Source organism: Stylophora pistillata, chromosome 8 (assembly GCF_964205215.1).
Source record: "Stylophora pistillata chromosome 8, jaStyPist1.2, whole genome shotgun sequence".
NCBI classification, from domain to species: Eukaryota; Metazoa; Cnidaria; class Anthozoa; order Scleractinia; family Pocilloporidae; genus Stylophora; species Stylophora pistillata.
In genome coordinates, this window is record NC_142526.1 from 32094674 (window position 1) to 32117335 (window position 22662).

General features: G+C 37.2%; 2 protein-coding genes across 2 annotated transcripts; one reads left to right on the top strand and one right to left on the bottom strand.

The window, feature by feature from the left end:
• Window positions 1–3454: 3454 nt before the first annotated feature.
• LOC111329298 (cytoglobin-2-like) lies at window positions 3455–14262 on the top strand. Its single transcript, XM_022933956.2, has 3 exons — window positions 3455–3704; window positions 12622–12838; window positions 13187–14262. Exons 1-3 carry the CDS (start codon window positions 3532–3534, stop codon window positions 13328–13330), a joined length of 534 nt encoding a protein of 177 aa, XP_022789691.2. The 5' UTR covers window positions 3455–3531; the 3' UTR covers window positions 13331–14262.
• On the bottom strand, window positions 13581–22306 carry LOC111329292 (protein OSCP1). The gene is made up of 13 exons (XM_022933939.2): window positions 22110–22306; window positions 19644–19798; window positions 18365–18400; window positions 18117–18248; window positions 17640–17720; window positions 17181–17284; window positions 16867–16995; window positions 16601–16721; window positions 15938–16025; window positions 15754–15796; window positions 15246–15309; window positions 14770–14833; window positions 13581–14383 (listed from the first exon to the last, which is right to left on the bottom strand). The coding sequence occupies exons 1-13, from the start codon at window positions 22219–22221 to the stop codon at window positions 14340–14342; spliced, it is 1173 nt and encodes a 390-aa protein (XP_022789674.1). The 5' UTR covers window positions 22222–22306; the 3' UTR covers window positions 13581–14339.
• Window positions 22307–22662: the final 356 nt, after the last annotated feature.

Below are 22662 nucleotides of genomic sequence, written 5' to 3' on the forward strand. Positions count from 1 at the left end.
CCAACCTCTTCGCCATGAAAAGTAATAGTTTTATCAAAAATAAGACACAAACAGCAGTGATAAACATATTGAACTTGCACATTTTGATTATGACGTGACGTTTCGTATGTACTCCACATACGTTTTCAAAAGTAACCGTTGAAATTTAAAACTGCTGTACTGATGAGGCCCAGAAGGCCGAAACAGTACTGTCTGCAGTTATATATATATATATATATAAAGACTGAAAGTTTCTAAAGAAACTGTGGTGCTGCGTCGGTGGGGGTAACAAGATAATTGGTTATATTGTTGAAATAATTGGTTATATTGTTATATTATATTAATTGGTTATATTGTTGAAATTGTAAGTTGGCCACCGTAACGAATAAAAAAGTTGACGTTTCGAGCGTTAGCCCTTCGAGCGTTAGCCCTTCGCTCTGACAAAGGGCTAACGCTCGAAACGTCAGCTTTTTTATTCGTTACGGTGGCCAATTTACAATTTCAACTTAGTTGATATAACTAATTATTATGTATATATATATAACTAAGGTGAGGGGACTGGAACCAAGAATTAAGCGAAAAACTTAACAATAAACAATAACACTAGAGCAGATTAATAAAGCAACAGCTTTTCACTTCCGACGTTCACGTTGAAAGCTGGCTCAAGTTCTTGAATAAGTAAGGACTCTTTGATTTTACAATGGTAGTCTGTTTTGCCTTTTGCTAAAATATCAAAATGATCCCACTTGATATTATGTCCAGTGGCCTTGACGTGGTCGGTCGGCAATGGCTGAAGTATTGTCATTTTTAGCGAGTGTATTCAAACAGCCTGGCATTCTCCAAAATAAGTAATACGCCAGGGAAGCCCTTCCCTTCCCCCTCCCTTCTCTCCCCACCCCTTCCCCCCGATACACACTGGGTAATCCTGCTCATGCTCCCGCGATCTTTAAGTTCCGAAAGCAATAATTCTCCTTCACGAATGAGCGATGAAAAAGGCTCTAAATTTTAATGGTAACAAGCATCCTTCCTACAGTATCGCTGGCTCAGGGTTTGTTTCACCATAAACTGTGAACTAAGGTTACAATACAGGTTTTACGCGTCGTCAACTGTTTATTATAACATAACCAAAGTAAAGCGCGCGCTCTGATTGGTCAATTTAGCGTCCCCCATTTGCCCATGGGTGTACGCTGCTGACGTGAGCAAATGCAAAGACTATTTTTCCGCGCGCGCTTGTTTTTTCTGGTCGCGTAAGATTTGTTAATTAAAAGAGAACTCTTTAGCTACAATGTATCAATGTTATGTTATAAAACAAATGGTAAACACCACAGCGTACACTATTGAGTTATGGATGCACTTGGGAGGTTTGCTAAGCACTCAAGAAGCTAGAGTCGCTCTCGGCTACCGCCTCGAGCGACTCTTACGCTTCTTTCGTGCTTAGCAACCTCCCGCGTGCACCATAACTCAATAGTGTACGCTGTGGTGTTTACCATTTGTTAATTAGGGACCTTAAGCAACCACGACGGCGACGGCAATGAGGACGTGGAAAAACAAGAGATCTAATTGGCAGAACAATAGCTCAGCACGTGCGTTTTAAAACTTTGTACATTTCTTAGCCGTCCTATGCAAAACGGCAACATGAAATCGCCAAAATTTTCGTCGTCTGCGAATCGAAACCGCGACGGCAAATTATTTTAATTTTCAATTGGAACTCAACCCTACTTTTATACGTCATGCTGAAGTTGAGCTGTGGCGCCATATGAGACAGTAAGCTCCTGCAGCCATGTTTGAAATTCTAACTAAGAGTAGAAATTCATTTTTTTAATCGGAGTCTTCCTTGGCGTTGCCGTCCTGACTGCTTAAGGTCCCTATTAATAACTGCTTATGAGGAAACTTTCCGGTAAGTTGTGTGTGTTACAACTGAAATGGGTGGTTGACGTTGAATTCATATATCTTATTAAACATTTTGTTGTGTAGTATCGCTGAGTATTTTCACGAGTTCTACCGCATTTTAACGAACCCGTAGGGGAAGTAAAAATATAAACGAGTAAAAATTCTAAGCGATACTGCACAACAAAACGCCATTAAAAAAATGGCGGCTGAATAATTAAAGCGTTCCATTCAGGCATAGACGAACGTTTAGAAAAGTTAACATTTAACAATTATTCGCCTCAGGTTCGGTGAATATCGTCGAATAATTCCCGAGACGAAGTCGCGGGGATTATTCGACAATATTCACCGAACCTGAGGCGAATAATTGTTTTAGTATAATTACAGAGCTGAACAACAGAGAAATTTCTAAAATCATAACATTTTAGGAACATTTATTAACATTTTTCTTTAACATTTTATATAAACCACGTGGAGCGGTTTATATAGCGTCGTGTAAGGAACCGCTCGGCCAATCAGATTGCTGGAAACTCTTTGCTCAGCTTTGAAATTATACTAAAACCAGAACCAACGGAAAAGGACTCAGTCATTAAAGTCAGGAACGGGGAACGGGGAAAAAATCCTTCAATAACTGACTTCATTTATCGTACATGCTGATTGGTGTAGCGACCGAGTTCGTAGAGATTTTGCTCAAAGCTGGAGCCCAGACACTTTTGCCTTGGAGTCAACACCACTTTAGATTGTTGTGCGGTTTATCGGTGCACTTTAAGTTCCAGATCGACTCTGTTTTTCGTTCCCCGTTCCGTAAAGGAAAATGGCTTTCGCCATGAATTGCGTGAGGAACGAAGAAACTCGGAATGCCTCGTTACCAGACTTAAATAAAAACCCACATTAATGTTTATTGTGACTGTGTTTTCTGCTTAAAATACTGAATTCAAAGATTGCTTTTTTCTACACCATTATATCAATCCCTGCTAACCAATAAAAAGTGAGACATGCCGTCAAAAATGTTATGATTTGATGAGACCATTTCTTAAATGTTAAAGTTCCTCCAATTTACGCTAATTCAGTTTTTTAATTATGTTTTCTAGGGAGCGTATGTTGTCCATATTCTCAATGACAACGCGTAAACTGAGTCACTGATGTCTGGTATTATTATAGGGAAAATTACCTCTAATTGTTCATGAAGTTTAGGCCCTGATGATTACCCAAAAAATTCGAAAAAGATAATAACTTCTGTGATTTAAACTTGACACCGAAGTCTAACCTCCTTGTACGAATTGGAAAATTAAAGGTACCGCCGCCAAAATGACATTCTCTTTAATTTGTCGTTCGTCTTATCCAAGAGAGACCTTACTACCCCATTAAAATGTCGCTTTATACTGTATGTCTGTCATTTTCCTCCAAACATACACATATGTAGAGTTGGAAAGAAAATAATTATGCAAATACAGCTACATGTCATTTTGAAGCATCTATTTAATATCTTCCAAGACTAGAATAATTGCAACATTGAGTTGACGTCACTGCATTGTCATAATGGCAGATTTGCTTTTCATTACAGTACATTAATTCACATTTATTCTAAATGATTCTCATTTTTGAAGATTTCGTAATAGCAATACCGTGGATTGAGCACCTAGCTAAATCATAGAAAGGCCCAAAATGGGTTGCACGAACTCGCGCAGCATAGGAAATACACTGATTCTGCATCCGCCGTTCAAGTCCATTGAGAACAATGTGATTCCTTTAACAGATGAACAAATAAAAATCCTGAAAGAAACATGGGGGATAATCGAGCCGACCAAGAAAGAAATTGGAGTGAATGTCTACATACGGTATGGATTTGATATATGTCGCTATTTTAGGTGATCTCGCCAAAGAGGCCTCCCGTTATGCGTTCCTTTTTCGCAATAGATGTTTCATTTCGCAAAGAACCAGTATCACGGTGTGGTCATATTTGCATTTTGTTGGAAAACAGGCGCTGAGAGTAAGTAGATATGTGATTACAAATTATCTGTTTTAATAACTTTGTTTTGTTTTCAGCGTCTTAAATTAAGATCATGATGAAGGGACCTTGATATTCGCTGAGTTTAGTATTTTACAGCCGGAAATCTGTCTTTTTTTCATGTATCGGCCGAGCAATTCTCCTCGGTGATCATTAATGACGTATATACATGATCGAGCAGCTATATCTGCCATTACTCTTTCTCGAAACCGAACTGACCGAACGGATCAATTTGGTTTTAGAGACGGCTCAAACGCTGGGTATACCTTCTGTAGCATGAAAGGGGTTTCCTCGCGTTTTATTTCGGATAATTCATACTCTAAGTCTAATTGAAAAAACTAAAGACAACAGCCAACGCAATAACATCATCATAACAGGAATGTTTTTCGTCGTTGTTGTCGTTGTACTTTTTTGTTTCGTTTACGGGTGGAGCCCTTTGCAACTTTGCACAGAGAGGATACTGAAATGCTGTAATTCCTACTCAAGATTTTTCATACGTTTGTTTCTGATGTTTTTATTGCCGTTAATTTTCTTCATCAGTCAACAAATTTGCTATTCGTCATGTTTGTACATAACAAACAAAAATGTAAGATTGAAGACTGTCATAGATTGCAACGTGTCGCACAGACAGCCCAAGCTCACTACTAGAAAAGCGTACGTGACTCTTACAGTGTTGCGCACAGGCCGCCCAAGCTCACTACTAACAAAAGCGGACGTGACTCTTACAGTGTTGCGGACAGGCCGCCCAAGCTCACTACTAGCAAAAGCGGACGTGACTCTTACAGTGTTGCGCAACATTTTATATTTATAAAGGTTTGTATGGGATGTTGTCAGTTTGCCTTAAAAGAGAGAAAAAATGTCTTGTTTTGAAATAAAATGGACTTACCTTATTGCCTTGTTGTTTTCTTTGTTGATTACCATAGAATAGACTTTTTTTAGCTGTTGAACACCAAACTAGCGCTAACTCGCCGAAAATGCTTCAAAATGGCCTGAGACGCTGGTAATCAATAAGGAAAACAACAAGGCAATAAGGTAGGTCCATTTTATTTCAAAACAAGACATTTTTTCTCTCTTTTAAGGCAAACCGATAACATACAAACCTTTATAAATATAAAACGTTGCACAACACTGTAAGAGTCGCGTCCGCTTTTCTCTTTGTGAACTTGGGCTGCCTGTGTTGTTATATTTCATGATTATCCATTCTTGGTCGAGAGATTTATGCGACTGTTCATAAATCTGATTATTCCATTATTCGACTGTTTATAATTGTAATCATAATACACGCATGTAAGATTACTTAGGCTGCAATTTAACTTTTTTCAGATCCGGTAGTAAAATATATCAGTATTTATAAACATGTCAGTTGAGGTGCATGTACGCAAAATGTTAATCAGTTGAACATTAAGAAATGCCTCAAGAAAAAAACCAAAATAATACTTTTCTTAATCTCAGCGAGCAGTGTGTATCGTACACAATTTCTCGTTCGGAAATTCAAAATGTTACTGTCTGGCCCTTGCTGATTCACAAGTTACATGTACTGCAAGTTTGCTAAGAAATTCTGAAAATTATCTGATTTGTTCTTCCGCCGGAACGAAGCCCTGGCTTCTCAGCCACGGAATATTTTTCTCAAATATTTGATAATTCTTTTTATTATGAGAATTTACAAAAATGGGATCAAAACCAAATCGCCACCTTCCAGATGATCTTCAGTTTCGCTATTTATTCAAATATTATTTTAGTTTATTTGAACTGTTGACATATTGACGCCGGGAAGAAATTTACGATGGCGTCTCTATGGCAGACTTAAGTAACCCATGAAAAGCACATAACAGTTTACTGCATCTGCTCACATTAACTGAATATTCATACTGAAAGTACAAGACAGGATTTTACCCCCAAAAAAATCGGTCGCCGATCTTAATTCTCGGCTATCTTTAAAACAAGGAATGGGGAATAGGAAATTTTTAAAATGAGGAATCTTTAAAAGCGGGAATCTTTAAAATGGAGAATCTTTAAAATGGGGAATCTTTAAAATGGGGAATCTTTAAAATGGGGAATCTTTAAAATGGGGAATCTTTAAAATGGGGAATCTTTAAGATGGGGAATCTTTAAGATGGGGAATCTTTAAGATGGGGAATCTTTAAGATGGGGAATCTTTAAGATGGGGAATCTTTAAAATGGGGAATCTTTAAAATGGGGAATCTTTAAAATGGGGAATCTTTAAAATGGGGAATCTTTAAAATGGGGAATCTTTTAAAGCGGTAATCTTTTAAAGCGGTAATCTTTAAAATGGTTAATTCTTTAAAGCGAGAATCTTTAAAACGGGGAATCTTTAAAAGCGGGAATCTTTAAAACGAGGAATGTTTAAAGGAGGGAATCTTTAAAACGGGGAATCTTTAAAAGCGGGAATCTATAAAACGGGGAATCTTTTAAAGCGAGAGTCTAAAATGAGGAATCTTGAAAAGCGGGAATCTTTAAAACGGGGAATCTTTAAAAACGGGGAATCTTTAAAAACGGGGAATCTTTAAAAACGGGAATCTTTATAAGCGGGAATCTTTAAAAGCGGGAATCTTTAAAATGGAGAATCTTTAAAATGAGGAATCTTTAAAATGGGGAATCTTTAAAATGGGGAATCTTTAAGATGGGGAATCTTTAAGATGGGGAATCTTTAAGATGGGGAATCTTTAAGATAAGGAATCTTTAAGATGGGGAATCTTTAAAATGGGGAATCTTTAAAATGGGGAATCTTTAAAATGGGGAATCTTTAAAATGGGGAATCTTTTAAAGCGGTAATCTTTTAAAGCGGTAATCTTTAAAATGGTTAATTCTTTAAAGCGAGAATCTTTAAAACGGGGAATCTTTAAAAGCGGGAATCTTTAAAACGAGGAATGTTTAAAGGAGGGAATCTTTAAAACGGGGAATCTTTAAAAGCGGGAATCTATAAAACGGGGAATCTTTTAAAGCGAGAGTCTAAAATGAGGAATCTTGAAAAGCGGGAATCTTTAAAACGGGGAATCTTTAAAAACGGGGAATCTTTAAAAACGGGGAATCTTTAAAAACAGGGAATCTTTAAAAACGGGAATCTTTATAAGCGGGAATCTTTAAAAGCGGGAATCTTTAAAACGAGGAATCCTAAAAAGCGGGAATCTTTAAAACGGGGAATCTCTAAAAGCGGGAATCTTTAAAACGGGGAATCTTAACCCTTATCATGCTGAGTTCGAGTTCAGGTTACAATCCCCTAAACTGACTTTATTTTTAGTAACACACTTATACACGACAGTTGATCCTTTCATCAGCAGTGCAAGCTTTACATTTCATCAAATCCCAACAACCTATATATCAAATTAAAGCTTAAGAAATTGCCTTTCTGATTATTCTATTACAATAAACTTTTAACCTATTTTGCTTTTAAAATTTTAGCTATGAAATCATGCTTTTGGAAAAACTTGACAAAAATTATACATTAACAAAAAACAAATCATATTAATTTCTTCCAAAAATTATCTGTACAAGCCTAAAATGGCAATCAGAGTTAAGCCCTAGTCCACCAGCTTAATAAAACAATTCCTGTGTCTGTGACAACATTTGTTATTCTCAATACAGTAGCAAGACTGCATACTTGTCAAGTCAACACATAATCAAAATTAGGAATTTATGTACATTGTTTGGTTTTGAATTAGTTCAAAACAGTCAGCTCAGTTGTTGGGGTCTATGTTGTAAATTTATGTATTTCTGTGTTTGAATTGACTTCAAAACCTAACAAAACCAAACAAAAGATGAATAATGGTTATGATCAGTTAGTTTCAGCATCCTCATTGTCATTATTGGCATCGTGTCTTCGAATGTAGGCAGCAACATAGTCCTGAACAGTGTGGAACAACTGGAAGCAGTCCTGTATACAGAGGGCTACTTTACAGACACTGCACTGAAAGCTAGACTCTTTTCCTGGCCTCTTCCTTTTCTCTCCTGCCCTTTTTAGGATCTTCTTTCGGGCAGGAAAGCAAACTGCACATGCCCGGGTGATGTTGGACTTCTTCCCAGTGCCCAATATTTTCTCTAGGAAGTGACCTCCAACTTGAAGACGGGTTAAGCCTTCGGCTGACCTCCTTGGGCGGCCTCTCGGAGTGAGAGAATGGGAGATGCCAGAATTCCTAACAAGCTCCTTCACAAGCTCCCTTCTAAAAGTCCTTTGCAGCACAGGTGACCGGGTTCTTTGCTTGTACAGGATGTAAGCATTCAGGATGCTTAAGGAAAACAGGTGCAAGAACACTTTCTTCCACCATTTCATGGTGCGTCGCCTGAAGCAAGAATAGGCCACCATCTGATCACATCTGTCAACTGCTCCCATGAACTTGTTGTAGTCATGGATAATCTCAGGTTTAGTTATTGGTTGGCCAGTTCCAGGGTGATTTCGGCCAACTTCTACATCCACAACAGAATGAACTGATGACAGCATCTGGAAAACTCTGCGGTCTTTAAATTTAACTGCCAGCAAAGTTCCATTGTTCATAACATACTTGTCACCTTTTTTTTTCACTTGTGCCCTTTTAAATTGCTGGGGGATACCTTTCCTGTATCTGGCTGTTCCAAAGGCCCCAGTGTTCTGCCTATAGAGCTCAGCAAATAAAGTAGGTGATGTGTAGTAGTTGTCAACATACAAACACCTACCCACATTCAAATAAGGTTGCATGAGCCTCATGACTAAGTCATATGTCTTTCCTTTAGCACTGGGTGGTTCTGGGTTTACACCAGTGTAAATTTCAAACCTACAACAATATCCATTACTTGAGTCACACAACTGGTATGACTTAACACCATACTTATCTGGCTTGTCAGGATTATACACTTTGAAATGCACCTTTCCTCTGAATGGAATCATTCCCTCATCAATGCAAATATTTTTGCCTGGCTTCCAGACATCTGAAAATTTCCCAGTGACAACGCTGTATATAGTGCCAAGCTTTTTTATTGGGTAATACCCTTCCTGTCCTCGAGGAACATAATCATCATTATCACACAAGTGAAAAAATGTTAAAATGTTCATAAATTTGTCTCTTGACATAATTTGAGGGAAAAAGGGAGTTGATAAAACCTCGTCGATGGACCAGTAATCCTGGATATTCTCTTGATTCACCAGGCCCATTGCAATGATCATGGCAAGAAAAGCTTTTATCTCACCAGCTGTCACACCATCCTCAGGCCAATTTCTAAATCTCGAGTGCTGAGGTAAACGACCTCTTCGCTGTAAAGATGCGATTGTTTCCGTAGCATATTTATTTGTTTGGGATGCAATCTCGTTGAATAGGTTTTCGGGGAAGAGGAGATGAAAGTAGTCAGAGAATGATGGATTGTTAGGAAGCTCCACATTCAACCCTCGATCAGCTGTGAAGTCAAGCCTTCGCGGGATGCGATCGCCAAGGACCCAGTTGTCTTCTTCGGTTTCTTCTTCGCTGTCCGCCTCGCCATCACTGTCTTCTTCTCTTCTGTCATCTTCTTCTTCACTGCTTTCAGAATTATCCATATTTTCATCTAAATCGCTATCCTCTCCGCCGACAACTTCATCAATAGTTCCTTCATCAACAAATACAATATTGGCCGCCATCTTTGTTTATCAGTGTTACCGCGCAACAAAATATATTTCATGCTAATTAACTCTTTTATTCTACTCGGGTCTTCGGAACTCTGTCGGATGCTTAATTTATGTCCCTTGGGTTGGCCCATGACCATAAACCAATATAAGCCCAACATATTCCGAACTTCTCCGCCAATAAAACGATGATGTTCGGAAACCCGGAATATTCCGGGACCCGTCCACATGGACGAACACGTGCGCCCGGAATATTCCGGGAGCCGCACGATAAGGGTTAAAAAGCGAGAATCTTTAAAAGGGGAATCTTTAAAAGCGGGAACCTTAAAAAGCAGGAATCTTTAAAACGAGGAATTTTTAAAAGCGGGGAATCTTTAAAAGCGGGAATCTTTTAACGGAGAATCTTTAAAAGCGGGAATCTTTAAAACGGGGAATCTTTAAAAGCGGGAATCTTTAAAACGGGGAATATTTAAAAGCGGGAATCTTTAAAACGGGGTATCTTTAAAAGCGGGAACTTTAAGAGCGAGAATCTTTGAAATGAGGAATATTTAGGAGCGTGATATGAAATCGACCAAATGAATGAATGGTCTGTGGAAAAGTTGATCGTTTTTGCATGTTTTCAACACTCAACATAATTAAATTACTAAAACAATTCCAGCATCAGAATCTTTATTTTGATCAACAAGTTTCGTTGCGGCAATTCTCTATCAAATAACAAAGTGTGGTGAACGACTGATTTTTCGGTGTTTGTTAAAACGTGAAATATTCACCTTTGTCTAGACAAACTGTCGCGCTTCTTCATTTACAGTTATGGAAAATCCGTAATGTCAAGCACCGACTAATTAAAAAAATAATTATTATAATCGAGTGCCGCTGCCATCCGCCGAAAAAAAAATTATACGTTTGTAAAGAATCCCGCTTTTGAAGATTCCCTCTTTAAAAGATTCCCGCTTTTAAATATTCCCCGTTTTAAAGATTCCCGTTTTTAAAGATTCCCGTTTTTAAAGACTCCCGTTTTTAAAGATTCCCGCTTTTAAAGATTCCCGCTTTTAAAGATTTCCCACTCTCCATTCCCTCACTCCTCATTCCCTGTTTTACAGATATCTTTAATTCTCTCCAAAATACCGAGTGTACGCACTCAACTAATAAACTCACGTTCAAAACGTCAGCTCAGGGTAAAAACTCTTCCCTGTGGCTAATTTACCTTATCAACGCAGTTGTTAAAACCAAAGTATTATCTTGCAATACCCCCATCGACTAAACCCCGTTTATTCATTTATTTGCGGTCATTTCACTTTCAGAATAATAAGGATTTAACTTCAGGATAATAAGGGTTATTGTATTGCCATTGCAGTGGACTTATCAAAGGCCTTTGACTCAATCTCTCACAGCCTACTTATTTCCAAGCTGAAAGCTTATGGCTTTACCGAAAGCGCAGTGAACCTTATTCGTTCTTATCTGAAAGATAGGTTGCAACGAGTTAATATTGGTAATAACTACTCAGATTGGAAAACAATCCAACATGGTGTTCCTCAAGGATCAATATTGGGACCTCTACTATTCAACCTATTCATTAATGATCTCACTTATTTTGTCAAAGATGCTAAACTAAGGCTTTATGCTGATGATACGACACTGTATCTGTCACACCCTACTCAATATGCGTTAGAGTTAAGATCTCAGAGAAAGTTCGATGTGCTGCAGTCATGGTTCAAGCGTAATTACTTCAATATAAACGAATCTAAAACTAAAGTATTGCGTTTGGGTGATAATCCGCCATGTTATGAATTGTTTGCTGACCGTACTAGGCGTCCCTTGAATGTGGTACACGATATGAAGTTATTAGGTCTAACTATTGACAGCTCTTTATCTTTTAAAGCTCACATTAAATCCGTGTGTGATAAGGTTAATGCCAAAGTTAGTGCTCTTAGGAGAGTTCGTAAACTCATACCTTCAGAAGTGATGGTCAATATTTACAAGGCATTTATTTTGCCACACTTAGAGTACTGTGCTCCAGTCTTAGTTGGGTTATCATCTGGCCTATCTAATAAACTGGAGCTCACTAATCAGTATGCCATTAGAACTCTTTTAAACATGGCTAAGTCAAACTCATATAGTACCTTACTTGACCATGTGGGACTGAAGACCCTAGAGCATCGCAGATATTCTCATGCTCTCTGCCTTTTTTATAAATGCTTATATAACATGGGGCCGAATAATATTAGGGAGATGTTTTTATTTCGTAATAATAAATATGACCTCAGAGGCTTCTGCAAGCTTGATCAGCCTACTTATTCTAGCATTCATGTATAGGTCATATCAATACGTCACTACAAGATTATGTTATATAATCTACCTGACTATGCAAGAAGAGCTCCTTCTCTTAATATTTTTAAATCAATGCTGGACGAGGTCAACTTGACTACAAGTGTGGAGTGTGAATGCAACTTTTGTACATAGCTTATTTTATCCCTAGCTTGTTCCCTCTTAGTTTTATTGATTCTTATTTATTTCCTATATATGCATCATGATTCCCATACGATTTTATAGTTCCTTTTTATTACTATTATTATCATCATTGTCTAGCTTGTTATATATATTATTTTAACCTGGCACGTTCACGTTAAAACGAGTTATACTCAATTGTGAAATGTGGATAAATAAATTACTTACTTACTTACTTACTTACTAGAAACATAACTTTTCAGCGAAACGGAAAAGAGAGCGAGGATTTCACGTCTTGCAAATACTTATTTTGTACCCCCAAGACCATCTGTTGTATTGACTTGACCGCGGAAGTCTGGTTACAGGCTAGACGTTTGGTTGTCATTTCCGTTCAAGCGCTCTGTGGTAGGGCTGGGCTTAGATCCAGGGTTGGTTAAGTCAAAAATCGCCCTCGAAGCTTTAAGGCGCATGCGTGAGTGCGAGTATTTTACAGGTTAGGGTCGGCTTAGGCTTAAGAGCACGTGAAAACATCTTATGAAAGAGATAACATCTTTCCTTTACTTTCCACACGCCCTTCATGAGCGTTTCATAAGCACATGACAGTATCGTGCGAAATACGTGGAAGGGTGAAAATCGTATGAAGACTACATCTACATCATATAACGAACCTCACAGTAAGATTTATGGTCCTTTTTATTAATTTTGTTTCTTTCAGATTCCTGAAGATGAATCCTGATATAAAATCGCGCTTCACTGAATTCAAAGAAATCTCAATTGAAGAAATAAATAAAAACAATGGTCACCCTAGAAGATTGATGGCTGCCATCGAAAACTCTATCAGTTCGCTCTATGACCCCGAAACTTTCGCAGGTTACGTGTTGGAATTAGGAAGAAGGCACGTCAGACTCCGCTTCAAACCGACAAAGTCTCATGTAAGACCCAATCAAAATACTTTTCGAGTGTATTTTAAAGTGGAGTAGAAAAGGTTTTTCCTGACGTGAAAATTAGAAGTCTCAGTTTGAACAGAAATGGTTGTATCATCCTCATATCCAGAGTCCCTCTAATCGCCCCTCAGGAGCGGGAAAAAGAGAGATCCTGGTAACGAGGATATTTCTGTATCGGGACGGAGAGAACGGACGGGTGAGAGCGGAAGAAACACTAGTTCAAGAGTCAGATATGTCTAATTATCAAAGATACACAAACAGAAAGTAAACTTGTCCCTCTTCGTGACCTTTAATGACAGTAACTTCCCCCTAATCTATTTATCTTCTTTTCTCAAGTTCATAGATTTGAGGAAAGCGTTCATTAGCACCATTAAGGAATTTCTCACCACCGATTGGAGACCAGAAGTAGAGGAGAGCTGGGTGCTACTGTTCGACTTTATGGCTGCCGTTATGATGAAAGGGTTCAATGCCAAGTCCTAAATCGCATGCGTAGAAAAGCCGTAAGTTTGCAGCCAACATCACAGACTCTTACTTGTCGGCCATCGGGCGAATAAAAGCGGCTACAAACGAGATTTACCAACGCATTTTTAGCAATTCGTTCAGAGACAGACTTCTGAAAAAACGGCACGATTTGTTGTATGTTTTACTAAGGGCATGGGAAATGCAAATTATTGTTTTCAAGGAGCGAGACTGAAAAGACTAGGCTGGTAAAATTATTGCACTCAGACAATTTTTAGAAATTAATTATTTTATTTGGAATCCTCACAGCAATTGCGAGATCTTGCATTTGCCGGCATTTTAATTCAATACAATAACGGGCACGTAGCCGACTTACTGAACATACGCACACCTGGACTGGTTGCGCGCAGATTGGGCTAACGTCGGAAGACCACTCCCCAATTCCGATTTCACAACGCATAACATTGTAAAGTGGCGACAATTCTAGAGTAAACATGACTTGCGCATGATCACGTCCTTCACGATCAGTGCCTTTATTATATAGACCTTGAGAGCTTAGAGACAAATTCAATATAACGGCAATCATCTATATAAATGAGATGATTTTCAGTCACTGTAACACCAATTGATCTTTCGTTTCTATGAAAAGATGTGTGAGAGAAATTCTTGAGAGCACGCCACCAACCCACGACGATGTTCGCACATGCCGAGACGTTTGACCGTTGTGTTAACGTGGATATGTGGATCTATGTCAGCCACGCCCCTGAATAAATACACTAATTGAGGCTTAGAATTGGCTGCCATCGAAAAACGTTGACACCGAAAAAATTACATGCAACAAATATTGAAAATATTCAGCTGACCTCAGTTCATCCCTTCTTAGTTGGCGTTATCAATTTTATACACTGCTTGTGTACTTGAATCATTCAGAAATTGTGCCAAATAAATAAAAATCAAGGAAGGTATTTACAAAAAATGTTCACTTGTTTTTTTTTTCCTTATTACGTGTCTTCCTAAGAAGGACCATAATCTACGCTTGGTCCATTAAGTCTAACAGTTCGTCACCTTTTTCACCTAAGGAAGTAAGAACACAAATATGCGTTACTTAAGCTTTTTTTTGCACAAAAGTCATACATAAGGAAACAGTAACGTCGGTATATTGTTCTACTGAGGCAATAAAGACTAACTTTTTCAAAAAGTAAGAACTTAAATTTCATAAAATAATAAGCAAGTTGTCATAGAATAAAAGAGAAGGACACTTCTCTCATCTACAGATAATGATTATTACAACAAAGCAATGTCAAAACAAAAATCGCATTGCTCTATGAACCCTTCATACTCTTGGGAATGGAGTTCAATGAGGCCACAACTACACACAGCCTCACAGCTCTCCCTTAATTCTTGTTTATTGATTTATTTCACAAACTCCATGAAAGTTAAATGCAAGTTTTGAAACTTACGGTCTCCAGATCCTTCTATTGAAAATTCATTCATAAGATTAGCCAGTTCTTTCCTTTGCTCCTTCTAAAACAGTAAGAAAATGTACAGCTCAAATGAAAAACTGTACCCTTTCCAGTATATTTTGTATGACAGTTTTGAAATTATGACTGTCAGGAGGTAGATACACGCTTTTAATTATACGACTGACACCAAGAACTGACAAGACAAAGTTAATGGGATAGGTTAATAGCTGGTTGTTTGAATTAAACCTCATCTGTGCATGAAGACCAATAAAGGATAGGCAAACTTGATGATTAACCATAGGAGATTATGAAGATTATTATACAAAAGCGATTGAAAAGGACCTCGGACAAAATAAAGGGAATAACTTGTTGCCAACAAGACAGCTTGTCTGACATTCCCCATCACCCAGTTGTCACATCTTATAATGTGCATTTCATGAGATAGAATGGAACAGTTTCTTAGCCACACTTGCCTTAGTAGCATCAATTTTGATCACTCTATGAGGAGCTTCCTTGTGACTTTGGATGGCTGCTTGCCTGTAAAAACCACAACAACAATGATCAACAACAATCAGTGAATAATAATTAATTTCTATGAGAGAAACAAAGTAAGCTTCAAAAGTCTTGCAAGTTGAATGGGCCGTTACTACCTAATGGCTACTGGTTTCCACAAAATAAAGTATCTTGACACATAAAAAAAGATGACTTCATCTCGTTACCAGCACGGAACTCAAGTCCCCCAAATCAAACCTCACACCTTCATTCCATTAAGCTACCAATAACTCAGTGGTGACTGAGGCCTTGTTCTCTACCCATATGTGACTGCTCTATTTCCTAACAAGACGCTTTACAGCTGATCTTAACAATGTGTGGAAGGCTATTCTCACACAACATTATGTCATAATCAAAAGTTCACTATAGGAAAAATTTTAGATCAATTTCTTAGTAAATACTTCTTGAAAAAAGCAATGTTTGACTTACTCTTCTTCTTCATCTGTACTGAAGAAATTTAATCTAAACTGGCCTACATGACAAAATGAAAAAAACCCAACAAATAATTATGTCAATCACATAATAATGATAACCATGATCATTATAATTCCTTGAGTGATTGTGACTTGAAGTATGCCTCACACAGGGAGTGAGCAGAAAAAATGTGACTTACTTTCTGGCTTTTTACTTGATCCTCCAACAAGATGAGCCAAAAGATTGAGCTCAGCTTTTGCAAGGGGATTTGGGTTACCTTGTGGTTCCTGGAAATTTTCGAATGTAATCCAGATCAAAACAAAAGTTGGGTAGTCTATTATCTCTCCCCCTCCCCCTTCCATCTACCTCACCTTCTACCCATTTATGATGATTATGGTTTTGAACTACAAGTACAAACCGTCACAAAGTAGGCTAAGTCAATTTGGACTATAGGATTGTTAGTGCCATACCCATGACCTACCCCTCCCTTCTAAAACGATGTTGCAAAAAGCTGCTTTCTAGAGGGAGTGTCTCAGCACTCTTGCAACTGGTTGCACATGAAGCTTATGCATTTTAGGGTTACAGTAACACCATTCTGACTATCCAGCACTTCTTTGCTCTAACAACCAAAACACCACAGAAGCATTTTAAAAGGATGTTCTTTGCAATCTATCTACCATCCTGTGCCTGTACCCGTAGAAATTTATAATAACGGTTGATTCCTGGAATCAAAGGTCATTTGTTTATTTCTTGCTTTTAGAATATAGGGAGGAAATATCTAAAACTTCTTCCTAGCTGCAATCTATTCTATCCAACTATTCACATATGGGGAAACAAAACACACATCTACAAGTTAACTCACTGATACTGAAGCAACAGATACAGTGCTCCCTGGTGCTTTCTTTGTCACAGCAGACAGAGCAGCAGTGGCTGCTGGTGCAGGACTACTGGTTACTGTGTCTACTGTTTTGGAAGCGGTGTACCTGGAATAAACAACAATTACAACAAAGAACTCAATGAACTCTGTTAGGGGATGTGATCTATACTTCTTAAATTTTTTTATACCAACTCAAACATTAAGGAATACATCAGAAGAGCTGAATAATAGAAACAAATCTGTCTACTTACATGTTACTTCCAAGCTTTATCACTCGATCTCCTAAAAGTTCAAAAGATCCTGGCTTATCTGGGAGCTGATAACGGCATCCTGTTACAAAGTGACTTGTTCTTGAAATTTGTCCCTCAGTGTTTAAGTACCTGTATATTAGATATGATGAATATATGAAGTTCATATATTTTGAACTGCGGTTATAGATACAAATGATGCACAATCCAGGATTGTGCATCATTTGTACCTGTATATTGTTAAAAAGAGAATCAAAAGATGATTTGTTTATTTTGTTCACTCATTAACAAAAAAACCACTGAATTTTTATCATCACCTGATTGACCCAGGTACTTCAGTATCCCAAGGTACAGCTCCATCAGCTGGCAAAACAAACTTTCCATTTGCATTTTGAACTTTGTCTTTTAAGAAAATTGAAACCTATCAATAAAATCAGAAAAAACATTGGAAAACAGAAAGCATAACACTGACTCAAAAATTGCACAAGACAGTAAATGATTTAAATCTGGGAGGAATATGGCAGTTCCAATAAATATAGTTTTACAGCTGAGGATTTGTCAATCACCCAGTAAAGGGACAGCACATGAAGATAGAGTCCTGAAAAAGACTTTTCATCGACAGGAGCTAAGTTTCAAATAATTTCAATCAGTAAAAGTCATTGTTAGACTCAAGGATGTCAAAATGTCAATCACTGACTTTTCAGGACTTAAGTTACCCATCACAAAATGCACTGTACGTTCACAAATAACTATTAATTTAGAAGTAATTTACTCACCCTAATATGCATGTCCTGGAAGAATGAAAGAAGAGTCTGGCGTATAATTTGAAACTGTCCAGCATTCAGTTTGGCATATGTCTAGAATTGACCACAAAAGATAACAAGTGATATTTGCTGTAAATTCAGAATTTAAACTAAATGTTTGGTTAACAGACAATAACAATATCAATAATGAAAATAAATTATGCCTTGGTGTCACTAGGGCATCATTAACAATTTCAAAAAATAATCTGCTCTGAAAAAGGGCTGACACTCAAAATGTCAGCTTTGAAACTCTTCACGGTGGCCAATTTACACAACTCAGTTGATAAAACCAAAATGACCTTGTTATACTCCCCCACCGAAGCAGCAACACAGTTTCTTTACAACCTTACCCTCTCTATTCAATAAATAATTGACAAATTCAGAAATAGAGTGCTGATTATCATAAATCTTCAGCAAATTTACAGGCTGTAGAGTGTAACCTGACTGTACCTCATACAGAAGCTTGTAAACATTTTCTACTTGATTACTGATAGCAGGGTTATCAGAAGCAAAACTTCTTATTGCATCCATGTGATTATAGGTAACTAGGAGAACATCAGAGGGTCGGAGACACAAAGAAACCTGACCAGGACAAAGAGGAGAATAGTTACAGTAAGATTATAAAAGACATGAGAAATAAAGAATGACAGTTAAAAAAATACAAAAAATGTTCCAAGCATTCAAATTTAGAGGTTTACCTGATATTTGAAAGCCATTGTCATCAAATCATACAGCTGTTGGAGAAGGAATAAAAAAAAAAAATTAAAAGAAATGGTTAAAAATGTCAGATAGTTCAAGATGTGATACTTTCATTCACCACAAAAGTGTTGTATCTACCAAATTAATGTCTTCAGTGATGAACACTGTTATATTAATTTTACAAAAATACTATCGTAATTCTACTTGCTGAAACAGGATATTTTCAGATTTTCATGAGCTTAAAAGGACTACTTATCATTAGTAGCTTTGCATCTCCAAAATCATTGTTCTTTGAACCTTCAAATAAAATCTAGAATTCTGGCAAGCCCTGGCCAGGAGTTACTGAGACTATCTTTTTGGCCATTTTGTATAACTGAATCTTTAGAATTTTTGCTGTACAGTGTTGGACTTAATACAAGGAAGTTAAAATTGTCCTAAGGCCTTCAGGGGCTTACCACCAGTTAGAGCTGAATCTCAGACAGTTCTACTCCTAAAAAGAAATGAATAAACAGAACTGTCCGACCAGAACACTCAATTCCAAAGTGGTATTCAAATTTCTGATAGAATGTTGACCAACACTGAATGACAAGAAACTCCCAACAACTTAATAAATTCCTTTATTTAAAACCACTGCTGGTCAGAGATCGTTTCACTATAGGATGGTAAAATTATGGAACTCATTAGACAGTGATTTGAAACTGCGTAAAGACCTCACTAACTTTAAGAAAACTTAAAAATCACGGATGTTGAATGAGTTTCTTATAACAAAACAGTTTTTAACATATAGTTTTATATTTTGTACTATACGTGTACATCTTTTATTCTTATTGTATTGTACCAGCTGTTCACTGAAAAACCCTTTTTGGGAGTGTTCAATAAACTTATTACTTATTACTACTATTACTATTACACTCCCAAATATAGCTTCTGTTGTCTTTTCATTTTCACTCAGGTCTCATAAGTCAGTGTGGATGGATGGAAGGTGCCAGTCTAGACTGCCATGAAACTCTCTTCATACAGACCATACAGTTTAACCCTCTACACCCTAACTTCAGTATGCATATTCTCCATGCTGTTGTCTATACATTTCCACAGATGTTGACAATGAGAATTTGTTTAACAATCAAGAGCTTCTTCAATTGATGATCATTTCCTTTATTCTCATGACCTCAAATATGTGATTCAAGGGTGACATTGTAAGGAAAAATTCAATACTAGTAATTCTTTAAGTTTAACTTTGACCTGAGCCTAAATCACCTAACCCAATCAACATCTCACCTTGTCCATGCTAGCTGAGTTCAGTCTCATGATTGACGCATGTGCTAGTCTGTCAAACACTGTCCTCATGGCTTTCTTGGAGTAAGTATCTTGTGGCTTAAACAGTTCTTCCATAAACCGCTTGTTGAACATTGTCCCAATAATATCATGCATAACTAACAACAATGAAACAACATTAGAGCCAAGGAAGAGCATAAGAAATATTGATTAAATGTAACGAATCCTCTTAATGTTACCAATGGCCATTAAGCTCCATCATCTGCCCAAGTATAAACTTGTGGATCATTTGCAGTGAACTTGAGCCAAAATAAATTAATTTTTGTCATACCCATTTAGTTAACTTAACATACATGTACAGGCACTCATGTACCTATGTGACATACTACGCATCTCAAGATTTTAATAAATTCAGTTCAACTCCTAGAAAACTGAAAGCAACTTTTATTAGCACCTAGGACTCAAGGTGAAATGGTGCAACACAGATGCAAACCATGGAATTTTGATTCATTTGTGGGACAAAGATCACAAAGCAAGATTCTAGTTTCAGTTGCTAGGAACATGAAAAATTACTACTAATTGTGTGTACTAAGAAACTTCTGATGCATTATTATCAAATTGAAATTTCCCTAGCCTTTCCAATTTTTTACTATTTCATTCTTCATTGGTAAATGGGAATGACACTACCATAGAGAAAGAGCACACACTGACACCAAAGTTTTGTGCTGTAATCTTTATGATAAGTGCCACGGTTCTGATACTCAGGAAAGTTGGTGCTTGTCCAAAATGTCTTTTAAAAGAGAAGCTGGCAGAAAAAATTTTCAAATGGACAAAACAATCCGAAAATTGGGTTATGTCCTTGGATGTGATATACAAGGTATTACAATACTTCTATTCTTTGTAAAACTATTTTTGAGTTATTGTTTCAAACTGATTTGCAATTTTCAGGTTCACAACATTACTTTCTGAGCAAGTTTCATAACATTTGTGACATTTTAGTTTGCCAGTAACATGAAAACGATAGTGAAAACAGAAATTATATTTTAAGGCTGAAACAATAAGGAAATTAAGGAATACATAATCAATGAAAAAAATTGATCCAAAAGGGTTAATACCTAAGACAAATACATGTCAAAACTGACATGATTTAAATTAATCTTAAAATTTTAGTCTTTGCTCTGGAGTAGTTGGGAACTTGTAAATTCATTTTTGGGGAATCCCAAGAGGTTTTTTTTTTTTTATCATGGAAGAGATTACTATTAGAACATTATCTGTACCAAATACTTAATACACTCTAAAAGTTTAAAAAAATAGTCAGTATTGGAGAATAAAATTTCATGCAACATCTGCTGTTACTAGCCTTCAAACTACTGTGTTGTTTTCAAACAGAGACAAGTCTCAAAACAAATTATCCATGATGAATGTTTCAGTCGTCTGGGGTTTGGTAAAAATATTATTACCAAAACACCAGGGTGGCTGTTCTGGCTGTTCACTTCTTAAATGTGGTTTCAATTTAACAAACATCCACGGCAAATGCATTTTAGTTTGCTTCATAAAGATGCATTTGACTTTTCTTATCCCTGGCAGCTGACTAAAAAGCTCATGGCAAATTAGAAGAAATTTTTATCTTTTACTTTAAGCCAGTGATAACTGATAGATTATCTTAAGTTAAAAATACCCCATTGTTTTCCTACACAAGTGCATAACAATTGTTGGATGTAAATTTTTTCTCGCTTGAACTAAAAATCGGGAAAGTAAAACTCCTCTCCTCCCCCAGCCAAGAAGAATATTGTACAAAAAAAATAGTCTAGACAAAATCTATTTAAGACTAGCAGACATAAACATTGTGCCCATTCCTTAGCAATAGTTTATTTATATCTTGTGGTATTGAGCGAACACTCTTTTTTCGAAAAGTATCTTTTTCGTGTGACAAAATTCTAAGACCGATCTAAAGTGGAAAAATATGTAATTACAGCAATTCACCATCGGATTACAGAGAGCTGACAGTACAAACGGACAGCATTATTAAGCTTATGGCATTAGCCTTCGTGTGGCCGGCTTTTCCATTTCAGCTGAAGAAAACATGCCCAAAACACTCCTCAGTTGCTATAAAAACAGGCAAAACCATAACCTGTATACTTATACTAACAGCCACCACGAGAAATACAAGACAAGGCGAGAACTACAGCATTTGACAGCTCATCTTAGGCTAATTCATCCAAAGTAGCAAAAATTGAAATTTGGTTCTCGCCCAATGCAAACAAATATGCGAGTTCCTTAGCTTATAAACTACAATAATAATACGTTATTTTGAAGGAGGTAACCACAAATCTTCGATTCGGGTAGCAATATCTAAGTTTTTGTGACGAACTATTTTGCCTGCTCGTTTGTTAAATTAGTTACGAGAGCTTTGTCGAGGGGACGCCATAATTTAGCAAACGCAAATACATCCGCTCAACTGAAGCTTACCTTTTCTCGCTTTCTCGTCGGGAATCGACTGTGCCCGTAACCTTTGATCCAAAATATAAAGCATCTCTCCCCCGAGATTGAGAAATAAAATAGGTAAAGTTCGCAGCGACATCCCGTAAGCTCATGAAGAAAGTTTCAAATATTAGGAGACTTCGAGTGCAGCTAGCAACTACTTGCAGGCGAAATCAATAGATTATTGATAACTATCAGAGGTCATTAATCTTATGCACTATGAAACTGTGGGACAGAGGGAAAGGGAAGTTTATAACTCAACAAAAAAAGTTAGAGGTTAGTCGACGGGCGATAAAAGTGGTGTTTACCATCAGATAAACTGAAAACACCTGTGCAATTTTTATGCTCCTGCACTTTTTAAAGAAATGAAGCTTGTACCGTATGAAAAAGGCTTTTTATTTGCCTGAGTGGCTTTTGTCTTTCCAGGGTAAGAGCGTCGATATTTTCTCGTTCGCCACGATCGTTGCAGCGACTGAGTAAAACCGACAGAAGTAACACAAATAAATAAGAAAAAGAATGACCAAAGTTTTTTTTCCCACCA